Consider the following 27,363-nt stretch of genomic DNA (forward strand, 5'->3'; position numbering starts at 1 on the left):
TTAACTTCTGCAGGCAGGTCTTAGAAGTTTTGGTGATGATGCAGGGATATTTGATGTATTAATAATGTTTAATGAGGCACATTTCACCTTTGAAAATTTGTCAATAAGCTGAATTTCTGGTATTGGAACAATGCAAAGCCAACTCAGTTACCAGAAAAATCGCTTCACGTAGAAAGAAACAGCGTGGTATGTTTGTGTTTACATTTGAAGTCCCCAATCTTTACTATTTTTGAGAAAAACTGCCAGGCTGTCACCGTAAATGTACTGCGATACTGCAAAATGCTTGTCTCATTCTTTCGAACATTAGATTCGAACACTAGAATACCAAAGAACACTAGAAGATAGATTACTGATGCCATTATTTGGTTTCAACCAGTGTTAGATCAAGTCAGTGGCGGCCCCTAGATAAAATTTAAGCCGGAACCCCATTTATATAAGTTGCTCGTAATTAAATCTGGCCCACCAGCGGCCGAGCGGTAAAGACGCTGAACACTGGTAGTTCGGTCTGAGGTTCGAATCCCGCGAACGGGCTGGCTGCATGGGCGTTTTCGTGGTTTTCCCCATGTGTAACGTGTATACGAGCCAGTTTCCCTTAGAAAGTCCTCCACGAAAGGCATCCCTCCCTTTAGGCAGATAGCCCTCGTGTGCTTTGCCATAATTAAATACACCAACACCGTAATTAAATCTGAAATGATGCCATTTAAAATTTATTATTAATAAGTAAGAATACTAATACACTAATAATTTTAAAATAAAATATTTTCTAGCGTAACGGTAATACATAAAAATATGTATAATTATAATCATTAATCAGGTTAAAAATATAAATTTTTCGTTTTCGGATTTTTATTTCATAAAATTGATTAACAATAGCTCCGCAATCTAATTGCTCAAAATTTCCTTTTTATGTACACCCTTTTTATGTATCCCACACATTCGTGTGGGATAGCATCATTTTGTTGAAATCATCTGTTCAAGGACAGATGAGCACCATTCTGTTCAAGGGGAAGCAGAAGAATCTTCAAGTATGCTCTCCGCTCTTTTGGCTTCGTGAATTTGGGACACTGGCCAGTTCTAGCTACTAGCCTAACGGCTTCAGACCTCGTTTTAGGAAGACTCGTATGCTATATCTCTGTATCCGGAAATTTGGCATTGTGCGTAAAGTTAAGGCCTCATTCAATTGAAACATTTAGTGATCGTTAGTCGTCATACGTCATCAGTTGCGACTGATTTTGCTGTTTTGGTATTCAATTGAAACGCAACGATCACTCTGAGCTCGCGATCGCTCGTTCTCATAGCGATCACTTGGAACCCATCATTCCTCGGCGAAAAACGATCGAATCAATATGGCGGCTGTGTTGTTTGTGCTTTCACGAGGACAGAAATCAAGTGTGCTAAAGAAAATGCTTTAGATCTGCTGAGTGATCATCAACTTATATCAAAGTATAGGGTGTATAAGGATCCTAGCAAGGGCAGCCGACACATCATCTGTGTTGTATCCAAATTAAGTGCACTTGTTGCTAGTGGACATTGATTTAGCGTTGTGTTGTTTACATTTGTGTTGATGGATTGCTACCTAATTCAGAGAAATATGCGTGGATGCACTGCATCAAATTATTCATATCGTTCCAGAAATAACTTTAGTACGTTCATTTCCCGAGAAATGAAGAAATACGAAGAAAATGGGTAATTAATTCTTGTCCATTGGAATAGATTCCGATATCAAGACCGTGCGCTTTTGAAGTAAGTTCAGCTTCGTATGTTTTCATAATTGTTAAAAAAATAAGTGTTCATGTTTCAGCGAAATGTGTATTATCATTTAAGTATTGCTAATTAATGACAAACTGATTTTATATTTACAAAATGAATATCAGAATGTGTATAGTCAATACACAGATACCGACGGCGATAAGTAGATGCTGATGTGATTTTCTTTATTGTTATTATCGCGAAAGGACAAAGTTTAAATAACTATATTATGCATTTGATTTCAATTTTGTGCGTGATTATAACTACGAAGTGCACTTTTTATTTAAATTTTAATGCGGGATTCATGGTTTGAAATCGTATGTTATTTTTTGATCTTCTTATATTGTCGCCAAATCTGTCAGTCGGCCTCTAATGTAAAAAATAAATAAATAAATAAAATGTAAACATTGGATAATATGATTGAAATTATGCATTATATTATGTTTCCCTTAAAGTAACATTAATATATCGTATTTATATTCATTTTGAAGAAGGTAAGCATCAATTTAGGTATTTAACGAATAATTTTGACTGTATTTATACATCATGTAGACTGTATTTCCAGCTGTTTCATTTAACTGCGATTGCTGTCAATTTATTTCCAATGTATCAACATAAAATATGTTTTAAAATGCTGTACAAGCTTAGTCAGTGATTCTTAATTTAATTCAGACAATTTTTATGTGTAATTAAAATAATTTAATAATATATGTTACTGTAATTTACTATTTTTGATTTTAATGTTTTAGAAATTTGCTAAATCAAGTTTATTTTTGTGTGACCTTGCATCAGAGGCGCCAATGATAAATCTGTTTTGGCTTTCACTGCTAAAGTTTTTAATGAAAAAAGTATTACTGATGTAAAAGAATGAAAAAATGATATTTACTTCCTAATCAGTGCCTTATGATATTGCAATAACTTAAAAGGCTTCTTACTGTTTCTTAAGTTGCATAACGTGTTTTCATAACTTCTTGTCATCTTTATATTTTATTCGTCTATGTTATCAAATAAATATAAAAGGTATGTTTCTAATTAAAAATTCTTCCTCTCATAGCAGTGTTATGTACCATGATGTGATATGTGTTGGCGTTTATTATATAGTCATTATAGAGTTTTATGTATTTATTAAGTATATGTAATTTACATCATTGTGTATTATATAATTTTCCTTTTAGAATATATTACATTGTATTTTTTGAGTTGTTAATAGAACTAGGTACATTTTTCTTTTCTTTTGCTTTAAAAGGTCTTTTGAATCACTTTTTTTTTCAGTATGCAAAAATTACTTGACCTATATTTTTCACATGTATATGATTTATGTGAATGGAATGTGTCTTTTAGGTTAGCTGTTTTCATAAAAGAATTAAAATAAAATAATACCTTTGAAGAATTTTCATAGATAAAACTTTGAAACAATAGCGCTGAAAAGCCAAAGATGGCACACCAAACGTGAACTGCAACCCTAAAGAATGGTTACGAGAAGTCAACCTGCACATCTGGTAGCTCTTTCATTGGTTATTTCGAAACAAACGCAACTTCCGACCACGTGACAAACAGCACCGCGCATCAAGTAACCTCTGGCAACCCCTACGAGTTCGACTGGTAGGGAAGTGTTTCAAATGAATACGAAAAATCACTCGTTTTCAAAAGTGATCGCTAATGCTGGATACAACGATCGCTGTTTGAGCGATCATCGCTGTTTCAATTGAATGAGGCCTTTAGTCAAATTGATATCAATCTATTGCAGGATCTTATGCGAAACTTTCATGCCAGATTAAAAGATTACATTAATTGCAATGGAAATCACGTATTCAAGCAATTTTTAAGTTGGGACTATGTTTAAATAATATGCAGTAAATCCTCTTCTTATTCCTAACAGCTATCGTACAGATTTCTCTCCCAATCCTGCATGATATTGTGATAAAAACCGTTAAATCTTCAAACTCGCCTGCTAGTCTTACTTATGCCAAAACTCTTTTTAAAATACGCATGAAGTTAAAAGGTTTTAGATTGTTTTTACCTTCCCATTTTATGCCCGAGGGGTCCAAATACGTTAGTTCCGATGAGATAAGATATACTAGCAGGCAAAAAAGCTGCTCCTTGTTGCCACTTAGTAGCATCCATTGTGTCCATCATCCACAAAGGAAGCGAAGGCTCCAAAACCGCTATTCCAATATTAGAGAACGTGATTGCTCCTGTAATAAATACAGAATAATTTTTCTTAATATATTGGCGTTATATATTGAACAATGGAAATATACATCAGTATAATTCAGTAAAGCGCATAATAGACGCTTTCCAAACGAACGAAGAACACATACAAGAAAATAATATTATCATTAAATTTATAAGAGTCTTCGCCTTCACAACGGAAAGCTAAATTTACATACTTAGTTTAGACTTATCATTCATCGTAATACCTTCATTCATCACGCGATTATTATTAAGTTATAAGATTAGAGATTCTTACTGAGCATTCTTCTTTGGAACATTTTATCTGAACTTGATATTCTATTAGAATCTATATAGCTCTCAGAGATTCGGCATCTACTTCAAACTATAAGAACTAATGAAATAATCCTCTGAATAAGAGGTAAAATAACTCAAGGGAAATTTTTACAGACTTTTAAATTTGGAGCATTTTAGGCCTTAGGGAATCTGAAAGATTTTAAAATCTTAGCGGAGCCATGTACATCAGATGTTGTAACATTAATTCATGATACATTATTATGGTGCTGAAATTATAGCCTTTATAATTAATGATAGCTGCTTATATTATTTATATATTAAATGGAAAATATTTTTAGATGCACGTGTTTATTCTAGCGAACTGATTAATCTATGTTTTTATGTGGTTCTTCTTCCAGTAGAAGATATTAGACGTACTACAAGTCAATAATACAGAAAGAGAAAACTGCAAAGTTTTCAAAGGTTTGATGTGAGAAATTTTGTGTAATTGTTTTACTTATATTAAATAGTAGGGACAATAGTTTGTCTGGAGCAGGAAACTGAAAAACCACCTATGCTTTTCTGAGATTCGAGCCGCGGGTTTCCCAGCAACAGCGAATCTGCTATCACGTACATCATAGTAAAACTTATGGGGAAATGCATCATATTCTCCCTCTTAAAGGGTCAATAAAGAGAAGCAATGTGACGCAATCGACCAAGCCAAATGGTGATGAACTATCTTCCACCACATATTAGTTCTGGGTTATTGTTTCTGAGATAGTAACATGAAAAATAACCTATACCCTTGCGAAAATTCTATGCACAGATTTTCCAGCACTAGTTGGATGCACTAACATTTACAACAAGTAAGCACGTGCTAGAAAATGAGATAACTCCTCATAAAGTAAGCCTTAAATGTCTAAGTAACTTTTTTCGCAGAGAAAATTGGAATATGAAGTGGGAAAGAATGGTTTTCTCTCTGTATAAAGAAAGGAACTTACAGATCTAAAAAAGAGAATTAGAGAATTTAGAAAAAATTTAAAGATTTAATTCTTAGCAGTTTTTCCTTAAATCTTTATAAGTTTATTTGATTTCTGGTTGAACTATCCTGTCCTAGATTCAAACAAAAAGAACAGACGAATATGGATTGCCCAGACGAAAAAGTATACAGTGGAAGACTTCAAATTGTTCTCAAAATTTTATGCCACATATGCTGATGAGTACACCAAATACCGAATGGGCCAACTTTTGATCAAGTGGTTACGACCGGGAATCACATTAGATTTTATTCCTAGACAAGGATTCAGGATTTTATTCCTGAACAAGACGACTGTATAAAGTTGTATAGTTTTACCCATGTGTAACTTAAGCATGGAAGAGTAAAAAATCTGAGAGATGTTTGCATTACCCACTGATGACTTTCAAATTTTACTAGACATTTTATACAGTGTATTTCTTAGGATGAAACGAGCGTATGATTCGAAAGGGAAAAATATAGAAAATTAGTTTCAGCTGTTTCTCTTTCGAAATCTGAAATCCAACACCAAACTAACTATTATGACTTTATGATTTTACGAATTTCTCATGAAATTATAGCTAAAACCGAAGAACAAGTTAACGGAATTATCCTAAGTTTTTAACAGTTATCTTTAGTTAAAGCTACTTTCCTGTCCCTCCTAATTTCAGCTTACAATTTCCTAACAGAATGTGTTTTTAGAATCGCGTTTAATGTAAATGAGTAAGAGCGGTATTTAAGTCGAACTGACTTCGTTAGAGAGCCAGAGATTCTGACTAGCGCGTGTTCGCCTTTTCGCTACACTCTCTCTAAGCTATTACTAGGCTCGACCGTATCTCAGGCCCTTGATAGCTTCGCCAACTTAGTTGATATTCAGGGGCCAACTACCTAGAAACCTTGATAGCTTTGGCTATATCGTTTACTTAAGCTTTAGTTAAGTTTCATTTCTTATTACTTTGAGTTCAAGCCCAAGTGGAGGCTTTACTGTACGTCCTGAGAGAGGCTTTACTGTACGTTCATCTATTAAATTCTTATTTTGAGAAATAAAGGGTAATTAACCCTTCTTGAGTTTTACGTTTCTGTTTTCTGAACTAAAGCGATTATTCGTTTACCTGTTCACGATGTTTCTACACTTAGAACCTCACAAGTTTTATATTCGGTTAATTTAATAAAAAAAAATTTCTTTCCTGTATTGAGAAATTGCTGCGTTATTCAGATTTAAAAGTTCATTGCTTAAAAATTTTGATAAGTTACCTTCGTTAATTTAAATTTTTATTTAGTAACTTATTTGATAACATAAATTTTTCCTTTACATTTTCGAGATATAGAAAAGGCATTAAATGTAAAATTATTAGAAGATAAAATTATTTTACTTGCGTTAGAAGGTTTTGCTCTTCTAGTCCAGATACAAATATATTTATGAAAAACATACTTTTTTGCCTTTTTAAACTTATAAATTACGAACTAGGAAGTTTATTCAAATTAAAAATATCTTACCGGCTGCAACCATAATGTAAGGATCCTTCAGTAATGAAAAAAGAGGAGTGTCTTCTTGTTTCTGCTTCTTTACTTTTGGCTGAAGGACTAAAAGCTGCAAAACTGTATGCGAAGAAAACTATTATATTTCTAGCTAACTTATATTCCTGTATTATAAAAAATATAATTAGTTACGTTCTCTGTTTGCAACTGCATTTGGCTTAGCATAATGAACAATGGTGCTTATCTTACTCTGTTCTATAGTTATAAATATAATATAAATATTTAAAGCCTTCCAGATGAAAGAATCTATTTTAATTACACTGAACGGTTAACGCTATCTTTTTTAAGCATGGGTTGATTACCAAAAGCGCACATTTTTAAAATTACTTCTGGGTATACACTGCGTCAGTTCTGTCTCGAAACCAGTAGAGCTTGATTTAAAATCTACGACGAACTAAGGTCTTTTTTGTCTATTTATAAATCTATGAAAATTTTCAACAGCACTTATTTCAAAGATTCTTTAAAAAAGAGAGATCCCGTTCTGAAAGTATTCAGTAATGTTGTTCTATAAATTATAAGACGGTTTCAAAAAGAATTTTCAAAGGACTGCAAATACGAATGAACGCGAAAATAAATACGTAATAAAAAAAAAGCAAATAAAATAATAAGATTATTATATAAAAATAGTATTTTGCAAGATTTAATAACGTGTCAAACGTATTTTCGTAAGGTAATACAAGAGAAAAACATAAGATGTAGAAAAGGCAGTTACAAAATACTACCGAAATAAACATAAATTACTTCGTATAAATTTGATAGACAGGTTCTAATAAATAGTTTATTTAGTTTTAGCACAACCATTTAGTTTTTGTGTTCATTTATAGATGTTAACTAGTAGCGATTTAACGTATTTCTATAAGTGTAACAAAAAATCTTGTCTCATTATTCAGTTATAATTTTCAGTAACTTAGGTTTCGAAAACTATTCTCAGTTTTGATAAATAGCTTTTTATAGGATATCCTGTAGGTGTTTCATGGGGCCTAGCTCATCAAGGAAGCGTGAAAAGTTTCAATATTTTGTTGCCTATAAGATTGTTTTGTATGATTTCAAATGGAAATGGATGTATTGTCAAGTTGAGGTATGCATTTTACTCCACACATCATTCCACTGTATAAACTAAATTATTCTAGGAATTCTGGCTAGGCATTTGAATCATGTGGTAGCAACAATTGATATAAATATTTTCTTGCCTTTTCCCACAAAACACGGAAAATATTGCAGAGCATGCGCCTATTTAATTGCTTTCTATATGACATTGCTTTCTAACAAAAAGCCCATATTAATGAAAACTATCCAGTCATCCAGATTAAATATTTCTCATCAGAAATTGATACTTCAGTGTCATCTATGGAACAGGAATTTTCTAACAAATGTTACATAAATCGCACTTACACATCAATATCAGAGGAAATTTTTCTTTTTCTTTTTATCAGTTTCGCGAATTTGATGAACAAACTGTTGTTCAAACATCAGAGACTACTGGATCGGAGCATTTTAATCTCAAGCTAGTTTTCATCTTCTCATTCGACACCCTGTTCTGGGTAGTAAATGAACGTACCATATAACACTTCGCTTTTTCAGATATGCACGGAGACCATCTTAGATGTCTTGCTACTTGATTATTCCACGCTATATGACAATTTAATTGAGCTATAGCAATCATGGGCTTAAACTTTTCTAATTTGGCAAAGTTCATTTTCTCTCAACTCTCTTCTACATATGGAATGTTTTTCTATTCATCAAAAGTTTCTCAATTAGAATTTCAAGCCACTGCTTTATATGTTAAGAATGCCTTGCGGAATTCTCCCCCTTTCGGCCCTGTTGCTGGAATTTGTCTTCTTTATATTCCAAACATTGGAGCATTCAAAACTCCCTGCACATTCCGCAAAATGTCCACAGTAGTCGATTGTGGGCTGCTACCGCTTCTCTTCATGTGCGTCCATCTGAGCGTTCTGTAATATGTTCAGATAGACCTGGTCTTTCTCGATTATTTATATTTCCTTCATCGATCCATCTAGACCAGGGTTTCTCAACTGGTGGTACACGTACCACTGGTGGTAAGCAAGAGAAAAATAGGTGGTACGGAAGAAGCAAAGTATTTTTAACTATTAAATTCAAGAATTAAAACCCCAACATCCTGATTGCGTTTTTTTTTTTTTTTTTTTTTTTTGAGTAAATTTATTAGAACTGATGTTTGTTCAAGAGTGGTGGTGGTAGTAGTACTTTATAGTGGTGGTACTAAAGGCTTCCAATTTTTGTTTAGATGGTACGCGTTAGTCAAAAGGTTGAGAAACGCTGATCTAGACCAAATTTTATGCACAGAGGATACATCTACGTACGTTTCAACAGCGATACGAGGGCAAGATCAACTAGCTATGAGTACAGTTTGATCCTACAGTAGCTTACAGTTTGATCTCTCTTAAAATCGTTGGTTTGTGGGAACTGTTACGGTGTCGTCGTCCAGGCATCTCTTCATTCAGATGGAACGTTGAACTTCTCGAAATTCTGGATTCTCTAAGCAGCAGAGAGTAGCGACTGTTGGTTCGTCGCAGATCGCTTCTTTGCAAACACGTTACGTAAAAGAATTTTAACCAGTTTCTTTTAATATGCCGGAGGCCAACTGCGTTGATTAAAATAAAATAAAGGTGCATGAGCACAGACACCCGCAAGCGGATCTATGAGGTGAAAAGTCATGACGGAAGGTATCGTAACTTGAGACCAATTAAATTGCCATGTGAAACAATTCATGTCGAGTCGGTCGAAGCTGTAGGTGCATGGCAGCTTGATGATAGTAATCAATTAGCAATTATATTAATTTTATTATGAAGTACATAGCAATTGAGAAGTACACGACATGACTTGGAGCTGACTGAACTTAAGCAGCAATAACGTGAGAGTACAGTATTTTTCCACATGACGCACACGAGTGTACTGATTGGTCAGACACTGACTGTCGATGCAATGATGAAAAAACACTTTTCTTAATTAATTTAAGATAAGTACTCACATAATTAAAATAGTTGATAATTGTGGCACGTTCATTAATTTTGCATTTTTAAATTGTATAATACACTCATTTTGTGCACTTTGATAATTTTCTTAGGTAATTGTATGCATCAAATATGAAATGAATTATTTGAAAACATTAACTCTAGAATGTTTCTACATAAAAGCATAAATCAAAGTATAGTACCACTGCGAAACTGCACCGAAGTTTTAAACAGTAAGACGTATTTTATAGTACACAAATATATAAAAAATTGCAGAAAATAATTTATTTAAGTTTTTAATTCATTTCTTATAGTGCTTTCTGTTATATTTAGTGGAAGTTATTTGAAGTAAAAAAAATCGAACCTAAAAGGAGAAGGTGGTTATCTGGAGAAAGACATAGCACTTAAATTAAAAATGTCTACTGCTTATGAATGGAAGATGCATGTTATTCAAATGAAATATTTCATATGCTACTGATTGAAATCTCCAGGAAGCGATAACAAATTTGAATGTCATGTTTATAAAAGGTGCACAGTTTCTGAAATTTATGTATTTAATTACACTGTTAAATGTTTCACATAATAGATAAATTGAAAAATGTCGAAAAATTAATTTAGTGTTGATGATGTTGAAAATATAGAATATTTTGTTTATGTCTAAAATGCATATGTTTCTTTTTTTGTTAAAGCTAGCTGAAGCGCATATATATCCTTTCATTAATTCTGGTTAAAATGCAATTTGCGGTAATAATTTTTATGTTTAGTAAAAGGTTTATAATTTCTGAATGATATGAATTAAAAATGGATGTCTTCTCTATACTTACATCCATCAACAAGAGCCAGGGAAGCTAAAATTAGAAAAGGAGCCGCTTTTCCCACAAATTCGTAAAGTGTTCCTCCAAATACAGGTCCTATGAGCACACCAAGTGCTAGTCCTCCTAAAGCAATAGCCATGGCATTTCCACGCTCAGCATCATCGGGGTATTTTTCTGCTAGCATGCCCATTCCTGCAATGATATATATATATATATATATTAATGTAAATCGGCAAAAATTTGATTAGTCTTCCTTTCAGAGCATGTTTTGCAACAATGCTTAGTAGCTTACCTTTTAGTCAAAAATTCATTCGCTAAACTTACTTTTAATTGTAGATTAATCAAAAATATCTCTAAAAGACTACCGTGAAATATCTGGAAGAACTCTACTGGAAGAACTAGGGAGAACTAGGGAGCAGGCAGGATTAGGAGAACCAGTTCGAATCAACTGAGGTGAATAAATGAATGCGAGGATCTGAGTTCACGAAGGACTGCTTTATCCTTTTCCCGGGGGCTGGGACATATATGTCCCGTACATTCACTACTTTAAATGTGTCTCAAGAAATTTCAGTAAACTATGGAGATTTAAAATTTACTCCTTAATATGGATTAGGAAGTGCAATACCCTGTCGATTTGTTTTTCTGTTCCTTTCAGTTAAAATAAGAGATTACATGGCCAAACTACATTCGAAATTGAACCCTATAGCCCACGGGAAAAGGTTATCAGACAGAATGGTCCAGAAAAAAGATTAGAACTGCAATAGATTCAAAAGCGATAGCGGAAAAGTTCAAAAACGCTTTCTGAAAATGCAATTAAGTTTATCTGTGTCGTTAGTAAGTTTATTGCTGTCATCTCGCCATTGTCTTTGTTGAAACATCCAAAACTGCAAAGCAGACTAAGACTAATATTCCAAAAGTTCCCTCATTTAAATATTTAAGAACTAAATTTAATATTTTATCGAACGATAATAGTGTTATTAATTAAAAGTTAAACCAAGAAGAAAAAGTCGTGCAGCCTCAGCCGACACTTAAACCTATTACGGCTGTTCTATCCACAATGGTAAACCTCAGCTAAATCCTTCGGACTTTCTACAATACATGGTTCAAAATACGTCTGTCAGATTTATGGGCAAACTCAACGGAGAGTACCTTAATATCTTACCCCACTCTAATGATGATCACAGGACGCTAAGTACCTTCTTCAAAGCTAACTGCATTATGTCAGCAACGCTAAATAGGCACGACCCATTAACATCGCAATTAAGAGTTACGAAAACTGATGCATCCAAGAGAGTCAGTGCTGTCACTGAACGCAGTTTCGCGATCAGTAGTGCCACTCAACTGACAAGGAGACGTACAAAGACTTCATGCGTCTATTTCTGAAAATTTATGAATTGCATATTCGCATGTACTTCACGATCTCAGTCGAGAAGTACATTTCTGTCAGAAGTGTTACATTTCTTCGAAAACTACTACTTCCAGCCGAGATGCGTGTAATGCTCTCTGCCTCATAAAACGACCAACTGTCCTCACTAGGGACGGCTAGAAACCCCTAAGTTTACAAAGTGTCTAGATGTTCGCTCAGCCAGTTACAAAGGTTGGCCTAAATTTCCAAAACATAGGTCTCCACAGCAGAAAGAAAACTTAATAGATCTTGGAGCGTGTAAACATTTGGCCATAAATGAAAATTTTAATGTCAAACATCATTCGCTACAGTCGGCTAAGGCTACACAAACTAAAGTTAAGATGTCAAAATATTCTACTGATAATGTTTGCCATAGCAGTAACGTAATAATAATGTCTTTGAAATTTTTAATATTCTAAAATTTGCTAAAGACGGTAATGATATCAGGTTCAATGTTCCTTCTCACCTTCTTCGGGAACATGCAAGGACCTGACTCGGAACAGAGAGCTTACTAAAGCTATGTTCAAAACTGTGGGAAGTAGACAGGATACACAAGAAGGGTATACAAAACCCTTTATTTTTCTCTATTTACAATGACTTCCGTACTTCGGAATACACCGACCCGCTACTTGGGGTCAAAACGTAAAAGTATAAAAATAAAACTAAACTCTAATTTAACTTTAGAATAATAAACGTGGAAGATTGGCCTTATAATAACAGGAAGCGTATGTAGTACAGAGAACTATGAACACTACAATACGTTTAAATTTATCAAGAGGATTAAAACCTCTGGCCTGGAAGGCAAACAGCAACTGCGTAACTTCTAAGGTAAGCGGCCTGCTTCGACTCACTGCTTCCTCTCTCTCGCTTGGCAAAAAGCCACAACTTAAATACTTGGCGTTCGCCAGACAAACTTTGCATAAAAACCTTAACGCTTATAATTCTGGCCGGAAGTAGAAAATAAGAAGTGATAGTAAAGATTTAAAATAAAACAAACGTTAGTAAAACTTAAGATCCTTACATACTTCCCGCCAGAGTTAATTAGTTTGAAACTGAGGTCTAAAACGACCTTGTTGAAAACTTTTAGCTCTAGAATCTAACGCGAGGCCAATCTTTTACAAATATTTTTCGCTAGAAACTAGAAATTTGTTTTTACAATAGCAGCTCCCAGGATACACATTTTTTTTTCATCTGTACTGCATCCAAACAGGAGCTCTTATTCAAATCTCGTTCCTTCCAGAGATCTGGAAGGAAAACTAGTTTAATGAAATGTTACACAATGAAATGGCAAGTAACATGTATAATTATATTTTACTTAACATTCTTATTTCATTCATGACTATTTTAATTATCTCTCCCCGTGCTCTCTGACATGTGTTGTAAAAGAACACCAAACACGAATGTTTGCCATAGCAGTACTTATAGTAATGTTTAATGTAATAGTAATGTTTGCCATAGCATTCGTGCCATAGCACGAATGTTTCTGTGTACGTGTTCCACATTTCCTCCTACAATCGAAACACTAACGTGTTAAAATTCAACATAACAAGACCTCTTAACACACCCTAATTTCAACTCTAAACCCTGAGGTACTATTCTGAAAGTGTCTAACTCTGAAGTGTAGCGTCAGAGAGCCTAACTACATCATTCAACTTTAACACATATTCACCATCATTTATTCTTTTTACAGTCACACGAATAAAAAAATTTTAACATTCACTTTTACCATATCACGGTATTTCTTAACATTTAAAATAACATTTCACATTGTATATAAGAACATATCAACATGCCGTTAATTTTACACATTTGAAAACATATATTAGTAGTACATTGTTAACTTCTATTCTTTTCAAAGCAAGTGCCAATTCTTTCTACATTGAAATAATACATTTCAAAAAGTCTTTGAGACTAAAACTTCTTTCTTGCTAGAATGTTTTAAATAAAATTTATATAATAACTTTTTACAATATTTAAGTCTTTACACAACGCTATTATACATCAACTTTAGTTTTACGCGCGAGTAATTGAAAAACATAATACCAAAATCGGTAACAACTCATTTCTCGCCCTTTTGGCGATAAAGGTAGACCTCGCATGAGGTAAAACTTCTTGAAATCTGCCACTTGCAGTAAGAATGAAAGATTAACTTAAGTTTGCAAAGTAACATAAAATTTTACTTATCTTTGTGATATTCGGACATCCTTTTCTGGGCCCAGTCCTTAAAGGTATTGCAGATAGTTGTTTGATTTATCCTCCTTCTTGTACGGGCTCGCCCTTCAGTGCCTTCGTCTGGAAGCTTCCTTTTTTCACCAGTTCGGTCACCCTTGAATACCTTCTTCTCCTCTGCTTGTGGTCTTGGCCGTTTGATGGCAGCTGGTCTTGGCGGAACCGGGAAACTTCTGTCGTCTTCCTGCTTGGACCTCGCTGCTGGCCGTTCAAATTTTCCTTGTAACTTTTCCTCCGCCGCTGATGGCCCTTCCGCAGTTCGGCGACATTTGCTGCGAAGAGTCCTGTCGGATGAGTAGATCTTCCGTTTTAGAGCCGGGTTATAGTTCCCGTCATTTCTCCTGGTTCTCTTCACATACGTCGTCCTTCTCCCTTCTTCATTCTGGGGGTGTTCGTGAACTCTCTTTTCTGGACGGTGGAACGGCTTCTTTTTCTTGCTACCTTCAATTTTTCCGCGGGGAAATTTTCTTTTCACTTGCTCCTGCCTCTTAATGGCTTGCCCTTGTACTTGTCGTTTTTCCACCTCTGGAGCTTGTGCCTGCGGTGTCTGCCGTGCCGGATCCTGCAAAAGATCTGAAAATATTTGCATTTTATTACGATCAAAGTAGGGTTTGATTTGATCAATGTTTGCGGAGCAGGTTTAACCATTTCTGGCTTTTAACACTACTACAGCGTGAGTTATTTTGTCTATAACATATGATCCTTCAAATCGTGGAAAAAATTTGGCAGTTTTCTCTTCTGGTGCTGAAGAAAGTGAATGCTTAATTTTTAAAACTTCATCCCCTAATTTATAAGTTACTCCCCGTCGTTTCAAATCATAATAGAGCTTCTGTTTTCTTTGTGCTACTTCCGTATTCTTTTTTGCTTCTTTTATTAGTTTTTCTATATCACCCATTTTAAATTCTGGGGCTCTTTGTTGCACATAAAATAGTTTATCTAACGGTGTTATAATCTTTCTGCCTAGAAATAACTCAGCAGGAGTTTTGCCCGTTGTATCATGTTTTGCGGTCCTAAGGGCGAAAGCAAATTCATTGACATAGTTATCCCAGCTTTTATGAAAATTTTTAACATAACTACGGATAATTTTCACTATATTTCTGTTGACCCGTTCCGCTATATTTGATTGCGGCCGATACGGGACCATTTTTAAATGACGTATGCCCAGTTTTTGGCACATGTCTTCAAATATATTACTTTCAAATTGAGGACCATTATCGGATATAACTTTTAGGGGCGCCCTGTATTTTAAAATATATTTATTTAAAATAGAATCAGTAACTAATTTCTCGGAGGCTCGTTTTAAGGGAACAATTTCGGTCCATTTACTAAAATGATCAACCATAACAAGGAGATAGCGACTTTTATTTAACTGACTTTTTGGGAAAGGGCCCAATAAATCGATGCCAATTATTTCATTTGGAAATTCGGATTTAATACTATTTAGAAACCCGGCCGGGCGGAAATTAATATAATTAACTGCTTGACATGTTGGGCAGGACTGGACATACGCCCTTGTTAACTTTTGCAGTTCAGGAAAGTAGACTGCCTCGCGTACGCGTTGGATAGTTTTTTGAATACCAGCATGAGAAGCTAAAGGGCTGTCATGGAGCTCCTGCAGGATATTTAATCTAAGACTAGCTGGGATAACAGGTCGAAATTCGTTGTTGGAATTCGTAGTTTTTGTATAGAATAATAGACCATCTATTAGTTCGTAATGGGTCGCCCTATTTCTTATCGCCACAATATCTTGGTGGCTAAAATTTTCAGGATCCTTTAAATACTCATAAATGCTTCCAAACTCAGGATCCTTACCCAGTTTGGTTATTACAGTTTCTCGGGAATTTATTGTACATGCTGTGAGCATTGCCACCTTTACGGTATTACCTTGTTCATCTATTTTAATTCTTGATAGGGCATCTGCTACGATATTTTCCTTTCCGGGGGTATGCTTGATTACCAGATTATATTCTTGCAGCTTGAGTGCCCATCTTATTAACCTTGGGGATAAATTTTTCCCTGAGTACAATCTAGTTACCGCCGCATGATCAGAGTACACTGTTATTGGCGCCTTTCCAAAATAGACCCGGAACTTTTGCACTGCTAACAGAACTGCAAGTGCCTCTCTCTCGGTCGCGGAATAGTTTCTTTGTGTTTGATTTAAAGTTCGGCTAAAAAATGCCACGGGCTGCTGATTTTGCGAAAGTACCGCTCCTACCGCATAATCCGAAGCAGCCGCTGAAATTTCTAAATTCTCATCCTTTTCAGGAAATTTCAACACAGGGGCTTGCGTTAATGCTTGTTTTAATTTTTCGAAAGCACTATTGGCTTCGGCCGTCCACGAGAATCTTGCCTTTTTTCTTTTTAATTTTAACAATGGCTCAGCGATAGCTGCAAAATCTTTTATAAAGGACCTATAATATGAACAAAGTCCTAGAAAAGAAGAGAGCTTCTTCGCCGTATTTGGTGGCGGATACTTTTGCACAGCGATTATTTTTGATTCGTCTGTCTCGATTCCTTTCTGAGATATTTTGTAACCTAAATATTTTAATTCCGGGGCAGCAAATTTGCACTTTTCGACATTAACTTTTAGGCCGGCCTCATTTAATTAAGAAAACACCTGTCTTAAATCCTGTACATGTTGGTCCAGATTATCACTAGTAATAATGATATCGTCTAAATAGATAAATGTGGACTTACCAAGAACAGGCCTTAACACAATGTCCATACATCGCTGAAATGTTGTCGGCGCCCCTGAAAGGCCAAACGGCATACGCAGGAATGCATAAGTGCCAGACTTGGTTATAAAAGCAGTCTTAGGCACGTCCTCCAGTCTAACCCCTATTTGAAAATAACCAGTCGTTAAGTCTAAAGTCGTCATGTTTTTGGTCGACGTTAGAATTTCTTCAATAATAGGTAACGGATATACCGGATATTTAGTTATGGAGTTTAATTTACGATAGTCAATCGCGAATCTCCACCTTTTTGGATGCTCCAAAGGATAATCATTATTTTTCTTATATAAAACCACCGGGCTAGCATAACTACTTGAGATGGGCGTTATGATCTTTTTACGTAGCATATCGGTAATATGCCATTCTATAATTTTTTCCTTATTCTTATCATACCGGTATGGTTTTTGACGAACTGGCATTGAATCTCCGTTGTCAATACTATGGTTAGTAACCTGAGTAAATCCTGGAATATCACTAAATAACGAAGCAAATTCACTTACCACTTGTCGGATTCTTCTTTGCTCGTCATTAGGCAGGTGGTCAAGTTTTAACATTGGCGGTTCAGCCTTTTCTGCACGAACTGGTTTCATTGTCAGCTTAAGGGATGCTTCATTAAAATCCAGTGTTGCTTGTGCGTCTGAAAGAAAATCTATTCCTAAGATTATATGTGCTTGCAGATTCTTTACTATAAAAAACATCACCTTTACCTTTGTTCGTCCTTGATACGGATTTATCTATATTACGGTAATTTAACTATGCACATACATCTTTCTCCTTGCGCAGCTAACACTGTCGTATTATCCGAATTATATATGCGATATTTACGAAAATACTTCCTAAAAAAATCTTCTGCCACACAGGAACACTGCGCGCCTGTATCCAGGAGTGCGGTGGCTGGGATATTATTCACCAACACTTCAATCTTCGGAAGAGTCAAATTTTTCACCATTACTGTATTTAACTTGAAGGAAGAGGGGTTTTCGTGACCTTCGGATTTCCGCACCCTCCCGTCAGCAGAAATCCGTTTTAGTTTAAATCCTTTTTTGTTTCCATGCTTTCCTTCTTTTTCCACTGGCCTTTTTTCCTGGGTTGCTATTGAACTGTCGACGTTCGCCGGCTGTTTTTGAATGCTCGGGTTTCCTTGCCCACTGATTCGCTTTGCTTCCGTAGCCGTGTGCTTGAGTTTGCTGTAGTCTTGGCGCACCAAATTGGTTTCGCTGTTGATATTGGCGTCTTCTTTCAACGTCCGCCGTTCTTCTACTTTCAAACTGGATTGCTAGCTCAAATAACTTTTCCATGTAGTCGGATTTCTTAATTCAATAAAGTCTTGCACTTGGGGCAGTAACCTCGTCAAAATCACTTGAATTATTTCAGGATCCGGACGGTTTCCATACAAGAGTTTGAAAACGTGAATTTTTCTTAAAATAAAGCTTGAGAGATTTTCGATTCTTTGTTGATATATACTGAAAAGTTCCGTTTCTAATTTCGCACTATCCCTTACAACAGGGAAGGCTTTTAGTAGAGCAGTCTTGAAATTCTCGTAAGTATAGGTGGGACTTCCTGCTTGACCCAAGAGACTTCTGCCTATACATTTGAACCAGTTAAGCGCTTGGCCCCTCAAAGCGCTGGTAGCTAAGGTAACTTTTTGAAATTCGTGCACGGGGTAGAGCATGAAGTGGTCATCCAATTTTTCCAAAAAACTGGTTACCGGTGAGTTTCCATTAAATGTTGCTTCTGGTTTCATCGAAGCGCGCATGGTCTGGACGATGTAACCAAATCCTTCCAGGGCGGCAGCTGGCATTTCTGGATTCTGAGCCGTTTCTGCAGGCAGCACAGGTTCTTCTTGAAACTCGGCCATGGTTATTCTTCTTCGTTGGGCGCCACTATCAGGTTCAATGTTCCTTCTCACCTTCTTCGGGAACATGCAAGGACCTGACTCGGAACAGAGAGCTTACTAAAGCTATGTTCAAAACTGTGGGAAGTAAACAGGATACACAAGAAGGGTATACAAAACCCTTTATTTTTCTCTATTTACAAAAACTTCCGTACTTCGGAATACACCGACGCGCTACTTGGGGTCTAACGTAAAAATATAAAAATAGAACTAAACTCTAATTTAACTTTAAAATAATAAACGTGGAAGATTGGCCTTATATTAACAGGAAGCGTATGTAGTACAGAGAACTGTGAACACTACAATACGTTTAAAATTTATCAAGAGGATTAAAACCTCTGGCCTGGAAGGCAAACAGCAACTGCGTAAAACTTCTAAGGTAAGCGGCCTGCTTCGACTCACTGCTTCCTCTCTCTCGCTTGGCAAAAAGCCACAACTTAAATACTTGGCGTTCGCCAGACAACTTTGCATAAAAACCTTCACGCTTATAATTCTGGCCGGAAGTAGAAAATAAGAAGTGATAGTAAAGATTTAAAATAAAATAAACGTTAGTAAAACTTAAGATCCTTACAATGAGATCTTTGGAAGAAATATTATACCTAAACTCACTTCTTCCAACAAAACATATCGACAGCAATGAAGTTCTGCTACTGATACCATAGATAAATATTACATTCAGAAATAGCTGAATTTTACATTCAGAAATAGCTGAACAAAATCAAAAATAAGCAGTCTTAGCTTAGTACTGTGTACCTACTCAATTTATTTTATCTTGTATGTATATCCTTCACCTTACCTTAGTTCTGCTAGTAACCGTGTTTAGTTTCTTTGCTGTAATTGATTTTTAATTTACCTTCTCCATAATTTTTGGCTAATCATTTAAAAAGTGGGGTTCTGAAAGAGTCTCTTCCTCCTTTTCCTCCCTCACCGAAATTCTTGCGGGTTGAACTTACCTCTCAGCCAGTCCTGAATTTGCTAGCGGTCCAGTTGACAAAAAGCTCCGCACTCTATTCTTTAAGTGCCCGGCCAGCTCTGAAATCAGCCATTGGCTTATCTTCCCCTCCACCTACTTGCATTTTCTCCTAGTGCTATAAATGGCACCAGAAGCGTGACTACTCTAGCTGCTACAGAAAGAAAGAGCCTCTTCTCTCTTTTCACCGTCCAAAACCTTATACGAAGGACACATTTCCTGTATCATTCATTCCGTAAGGATCTCTGTAATTGCTTTGGGAAGTACAGCTTAGGCAGTACAGCGCCAGAATAACACTGCAGCATTGTAGTATTGCAATCAGTCCTTTCAGCTTAGACTTTTAAACATACTGCTAGGAAGCAGTTCTTCCTAGCTGGGAAGCAGTTCTTCCTAGCAGCGTTCACCACGCTGCTAGGAAGAACTCCCAGCCTCTTCACTTTTCTTCAACCTACAGAAATTTCATCATCTTACTTTTGCACGAAATTTTGCACTTTAACACTTTATTTCTAGCAGCGTCTCGTTTCATGCTAATTAAATAAAGTAGTTTAAAAATGCCGTTTAATTTTCTGCAGTCACTTCGACACAGGGTAAGCCTATCCAGCCTAGGTGCCTGAACAAGTCACTCTGCTCACCTGAGTCTGTAAGACTCAGTGGAAAGAGTAGAAAGTACATGAAAATTGTTTATCCGGCACGAAGTATTGAGCATCAAATTTCATTATGTCTTCGACAGCTCATAAAACCTACGCTAAATTTTAATTTGGATGTCCCAAAGTTACGATTCATGAAACAGGACCTCTATTTAAATCAACACTATCCCTGTTCATCAAGCAAGAAATGCATTATTTCAGCATGGTAATGTCGCCAACACTTACTTGCAATGCTATATAACATACTATACAGATATTTCGTCAGCAGTACAGGATCTTTGCATTCATTAATAAACTGCTTCGATTTAACGCATGTGATACCTAATATCCAAATGTACCTTCATTTTGGAACTACCTCATTTTGGCATACATCATACTACCTTCATTTTGGAATCATTTCTTTCCCATGACTTTGCAGTTCTCTCATGTTGATTTCAAACCGAAATTCTGCACATTCGTAATGTTCCTATTCAATTTCCGCCAAAATATTTTATGTGAAATGTGAACAAGATCTTAATACGAAATCCACTGCAGGCTAAAATTATTTTTACATGCAGTATGCTATTATTTTTACATGCAGTATTATTTTACGCTAATTTTTTTAAACTGTTGAACGAAAGGGAATTGATTTTTAGTGATTATGCAAAGCAATAATTTGTGATTATGCACAGCAATGCAACCTAAAAAATACATACGACACAAAACTGTGTTATGAAATAAATAAAATTGAAATAATATATGGTGAAAGAAATGTTAGAAAGAATTAATACCTCGGAGACAAGTGCAGAATTTTCTCATCTGTATAGAATGGAATCTTCCCAAACTCATACAAATGTAATATAGCGCGATTTCATATTCACAATTAAGTCATTAATTTTGCTGTTTGAGGGAATAATAAGTTCGATTTCTCCACTAGATGGTTTTCAAAGCATCGGGATTTTTAGGATAAGGATTTTGAGGTTCCTGCTTCCAAAAAATACCTAAGTCTCTACAAAAAATACGAATTAGTTTCCATCGATGTGAATAGAAGTTACTGCCCATAATATGGAAGTCGGATTCCTTTGTGCTCCTAGAAGCCTGAGGTATAATTTGATTTTACTTTGATAGGTTTAAGCAGACACGTATGCTTTGCTGAATACATGCAGGGGAGAACGCTTGTAAATATATACTTTCCATACCACCACTGCTGCACCACCATAACTTTCATATTCCCCCTGAGCTTTGGTGAGAAAATTTTGTGTTTCTGCGTCCTTTCACATGTAAACACGTTTAGAGTCAGATGTTATCACTGGACTCATTATTGAAGAAAACACATGTCCATTGTTGTAGACTTCCAACTTTGAAGTTGTGTCCGCCAGTTCAGCTGGGTTATCTTTCGTTGGGGGATCAGTGGCATGAAAACCATTGTCTTTTCTTGTTAAGGCTATTCAATACAGCGGCAGCGACAAAAAAGTTGAAATGGTGATTGAAAACTCTTAACGCAACTAAACGAAAATCAAGTTCTTGTTGCAACAAGCTTCTACAAATAGAAATATACCTTGAGATGTAATTACGTTTCTTCTGTGAGTTTGTTCTGGATTTTTAGCAAACTGTCAAAGAGGCTGGCTGTCTTAAAATATCGAGCCACCTTTCCAGGTTTGCAGCTTTTCCCCGTTTCTAAGCAGCCGAGAGATCAACACACTAAGATTATTCAAATGATCTTTCCAGGAAAAAAAAAATATTTTCATACTATTTGGATAATGTCAAGCTATTATTTGCGTTACAGAAACGACTGATCAAACTGAATTCCATGATATTAACTAGAAATGTCTTATAGTCTTTCTAAGAAAGACAAATGCAAGCACAATTTGGGTACCAGTATCGATTATTTTCATTAGTTTACCTTTCTGTAAGTATGAGCATATGCTTTAAGTTTTTTGTATCAATTTTAGTGCTACAAACACGGTATTTTTTTCATTAAAAGAGAGCTTCAGAAAAACAACGAACACAGTTTCCACATTTATATTTACCTGCTACGCTGGTGCAAGCTGATCCAACACCTTGAAGTGCTCTTGCCATGAACAATGTCGTGTAAGTATTTCCTATAGCAAAAGCTGTGTGAGAAAATGCACATGTTAAGGAATTAATACTCTAAGGGCAAAATTTTAATCAATAATAAATTTAAAATAATTTTCATCGATTGTAACTTAGCAAACTTATATATTTTAGAGAAATGTTAATATCATCTAAAAAGTAAAATGCGATTGGTATTTGATTTTTATAAAACGCTTATTTGATTTATTTACTTCACATTTTATAAAATGATTCGGAAATTTTTCTCTTTTCTACACAAACATACATAGAGAAAATAGAAAACTTTCCGATGCCATCTTTTTATACAAATTTTTGTTTAAATCTAAATGAGTTTTTAGTTCTTCATCAGATAGAGAAAAGTTAGTGAATTTATCCTTAACTTACCGAATCAAAAATATGATAACAACAACTTCCGACAATCTTTGTCTGGAATGGCGGCTTGAATTTTCAGCATAGATACTTATTTGCATAATACATATTGTAAGGACTTTATTTTATTCTAACCAAATATTTTTAGTTTTACTTTCCTTTCCCTCTTGATTCCAGCTTCCTGCCGGAAGGTAAATTTTAAATGACGTAGTATGCTAATCTAAACGTGTTTTAGAAGCAGTATTTTAAGCTGCGTTTTAAGAGTTCGTGAGAGCAGTAGAGTAGTTAGTCCCGAGTTTTATGCTGCGTGTTTGAATCTAGTTCTCCAGTCGTGGTTAGACGCCTTTCAGTTTATACTGATATTTCTAGGCTCGGCTTTGCTGTGTGCATCAGATTTAGCGTTTAGTTAAGCTAAGGAGCCAGTCATTAGCCATCTTAATTTAATGTGCATTTTACATTTTTATTTTCTGTTAATTTAATTAGCTACAAGTGGTGGTGAATTGTGAGCACCAAGTGCGTGTATCTGTTTAATCTAGTTTAAATAAAAAGGCTATTTAAAACCTTCTTCTACAGTATTTATTCTTCAAAAACATAGCAAGTATTCGCTGCTTAGTCTTCTATGTAGAGTCCACGTTGTATGCTTCCAAAAAGAACACACTGACTCTATAACTGGCGCCCGAAACAGTTTAGAATAATGGAAAACTCCACAGTTGATCTGGCCCCATCCACTCAAGCCAACCCTATGGAAGGATTTGGCTACATTGTCGACACCATGAGAGCTTCAATGAGGCTGCAGTGCCTATTTGATGGTAAAGGTTCAGCAGGAGCATTCATGGACCAGCTGGATGACCATTTCATCTTGTACCCAGTGGGCGAAATCCAGAAAGTGGCAATTTCAAATTCAGTTCTTCGAGGACAAGCCTTGAGTTGGTATTAAAAGCATCAAACTTGCGAGGGTTTAGGATGGTTGTCACACATCTTGGCCCATGGAGGTTAATGCGTCGATGGTTTTGCAGATTTTTTTATTGTTGGCTTGGTGCTGAAGCCAGACGAACGACGGCAGCAAAAATTCAACTGCAAGAAAGAGTTTTCGGCGAAGGAAGAAACGAAGCCAAAGCAGTTTCAAATGCCCCGGGAAAAGTAAAATTCCTCTCAAATACATCTGATACCAGAAGTTCGAATTCGTTTAAACAATGTATCGGCAATCTCATTAATTGACACGGGAGCACAAAGTAGTTTTTTTTTTGGGGGGGGAAATCTTTTAGGCAGAATTTCCGACGCTATAGTTTATACAACACCGAAGGTACAGTGCTGATTGCAGCCCAAGGAATACCGTGCGCTTGTATTGGAAAAGTGCCATTATATGTGCAGGTAAAAGGTGAGCAACTAAAAGTTACTTTTTTTGTAGTTAAAAATTTGCAATCTTATGTTACATTAGGTATAGACTTCCTCAAGTCAGCGGAAGAAAGAATAAATTTTCAAGAGGCCACCATCACGCTGGACATAGCGAAGAACAAATCTAAGAAAATAAAGCCTCCAGCGCTGGAGTTGAATGACCTGAAAAAGGACGAAAAAGAGAAAATTCAAGAATTGGTAAGAAAGTTTTCAGGTCTTTCAGCGACCAACCAGGGCTGACTCATGTTGTAAACAATTCGGTCGACATAGGGGATAATTTAATCATGTAGGTCCTAAATGTACGATAAAGGGAAGGAAGCGATAATTGAACAGCACGTTAAAGAAATGTTAAAAAATAAAGTAATTGTGCCTTCTAGTAGTCCGCTCGCAAGCCCAGTCGTATTATGTCGAAACGAGAATAATTTACCCCCTATGGAAAGTAAAGCTTGGCGGTTTACTACAGATTATAGAAAATTAAAGAATATTACAATGTATCCAGTGTACTCGTTACCCCGATCGTACAGGAGATAATTAGATAAATAAATTCTACGAGATATATGACGACGCTAGATCTTACCTCTGGCTATTTTCAAATCAGTATGAAACCGGAGGATGTTAATAAGACAGCGTTTATCACTAAATGTAGCATTTATGTACTTTTACGTATGCCATTCGCTTTATTTGGTGCTCTCGCTACTTTTCACGGAGCAATGGGCATAATTCTTTGGCCAGTACTTGGAAAATTCACGTTCATCTATTTAGGTAATATAACTGTTACCAGTAATATGATAGACGAGCATATAAAACATTTGACAGAAGTCGTTACACTTTTACAAGATGCTGGTTTAAAAGTGAATCCTAACAAATGTAAATTAGCGGTGAAGGAATTCAAAATATTTAGGATAAAAACTTTCCGCCAAAAGTATCCACACCGAAGATTAAAAAATTATCTCCAATAAAAACAATCCTCCACCCAATACCGGGAAAAAAATTGCATCATTTCTCAGAATGTGCTGATATTATAGGTCCTTTATTAAAAATTTTGCACATATAGCTAAGCCCCTCTTAACAGTAAAACGGAGAAAAGCAAAATTTTGTTGGTGGGCGGAAGCCAATACTGCGTTTGAACAGTTAAAAGCAGCTTTAATTTCAGTACCAGTGCTAAAGGTTCCTGACCAGAAGATCAGCTTGAAGTATCTGCAGATTCATCCGATTTTGCCGTAGGACCCGTCTTATCTCAAGCAGCTCAGCCAAGTAAAACATTGAATCCTACCCAGAGAAATTATACGGTTACCGTACGGGAAACACTGTCTTACTGGCTGCACAAAAATTCCGTGTATACTTCGGAAAGCAACCCGTAACGCTCTACAACGACCATTCTGCTATTCGCAGCCTTTACTGGGGTAAAAACGTGTCACCTCGATTGATAAGGTGGGCATTGAAGCTGCAGGAACGTAACTTAGTATTGAAACATTTATCTGGTAAAGAAAATGTCGTGGAGGCTCCTTCTCGCATTAAATTAGACGAATAGGGGAATCAAGTTAAATGCACAATGTTAACTTCAAAAATCTTAGACTCTCGAGATACTAATATCGCTGAACTAAAATCGGATCCGGAACTTAAATACATTTATGTGTACCTACGGGATCCAGATAATATTGAGCATACAGATTTAATGGCCATTTACGAAATTATTGATAACCTCTTATTTTTCTCAAACACTGCTAATGAAAATAATGTGCTTAGGACCATCATTCCAACGAGTTTGAGCCTTAGCGTCTTGCAGGAATTATATGATGGACCGATTTCCGATCATCTCGGTTTTAAGAAGACAGTTAAACATGTACGAAAGGCGGTATTCTTTCCAAAATTGTGAGAAATTGATAAAGAATATGTCAGGTCCAGCTATATCTGCCAAATAGTTAATGATGTTATATACCGGCCGGCCGTATACCTAAATAGCATTAATGCTACTTTCCCAAATGAATTGCTCGGGGTCGATCTCTTAGGGTCTTATCCGAAAAGCGATAAGAATAAACACCGTTATTTATTTGTAGATCATTTTAGCAGATGGGTAGAAATAATTCTCCTGAAAAAGACTTCCGCCAAAATAGTCGCAGATTCTCTTCTAAATAAATTTTATTTTAAAATATGGTGCACCATTAAAAGTAATATCAGATAACGGTCCCCAGTTCGTTAGTCAGATATGTCATGATCTATGCGCAGGGCACGGCATACCGCCACTTGAAGATGGTCCCTGGTCGACCACAATCTAATATTGCATAGAGACAATTGTAATATCGTTAAAATTATTCGCAGTTACGTGAAAAACTATCACAGACGTCGGGATGATTCGGTTGATCAGCTCGCCTTTGCATTACGCACTGTGATGCATGATACGACTAGTAAAGCCCCTGCAGAATTATTTCTAGGAAGGAAAATAATGACACCCGTCGATAGATAATTTTTCGTGCAAAAGCGTGCTCCGGAGTTTCAAATATCGGATATAAAAAAATAGGTCGATGAGGCCATTAAATCTTCCGACATGGCAAGAAGTAAGCAAAAAATTATACTATGATAAAAGGCGGAAGGAAGGGAATTTTAAAGCAGGAGAAAAGGTGTTGAAATTGAAACATGATGTATCCTGTGCTCACGATGCAAAAGTAGCAAAGTTATGCCCTAAATTTGAGGGGCCATTTATAATTAAAAGTATTCGAGAAACCCCAGTCATTCTTAAAAATGCAAATGGCGAAGAATCCAAAGCGAGTATCGATCAGATTAAAAAATACTACGATCGTTGTAAAATAACACTTCTGAAACATTTATTCCAGAGTTTCAATGGTGCCGACGGTAATAAAGCTCCGAGCCAAGAACAGCCAGCCGCAGCCCAGACTCAGCTATCAGATGTGGCTTCTAAGAGGAAAGCCAAAAGGATTCCAACCAAGCAGCATAAGAGACATAAGGCCAATGCAGGAAAAAAGAGAAAAAAAGGAGCAAGTCAAGGGGCCAGGTAAAGGAGCTAGTAAAAGACAAAAAGAGTAGAACAGTCTTCAAGGCCGGTCAGCAAACAACGCCCAAAGTTCCACCAGAGCT

General features: G+C 36.0%; 1 protein-coding gene across 4 annotated transcripts in view; it reads right to left on the reverse strand.

The window, feature by feature from the left end:
• LOC118192252 (synaptic vesicular amine transporter-like) overlaps positions 1–27,363 on the reverse strand; it is a 105,426-nt gene that overhangs the window by 45,918 nt on the left and 32,145 nt on the right. For 3 of the 4 annotated variants that reach the window (XM_035363174.2, XM_035363173.2, XM_035363176.2), the window contains 4 exons: positions 22,443–22,526; positions 10,566–10,748; positions 6,710–6,811; positions 3,770–3,944 (listed from right to left, as the gene is read on the reverse strand). In XM_035363174.2, coding sequence (XP_035219065.1) covers positions 3,770–3,944; positions 6,710–6,811; positions 10,566–10,748; positions 22,443–22,526 — 544 coding nt within the window. The remainder of the gene's footprint in view (positions 1–3,769; positions 3,945–6,709; positions 6,812–10,565; positions 10,749–22,442; positions 22,527–27,363) is intronic. The other variant, XM_035363175.2, reaches the window with a different exon arrangement.

This window comes from Stegodyphus dumicola, chromosome X1 (assembly GCF_044657685.1).
Source record: "Stegodyphus dumicola isolate Sdum_Otavi_A_Nest chromosome X1, ASM4465768v1".
NCBI lineage: Eukaryota > Metazoa > Arthropoda > Arachnida > Araneae > Eresidae > Stegodyphus > Stegodyphus dumicola.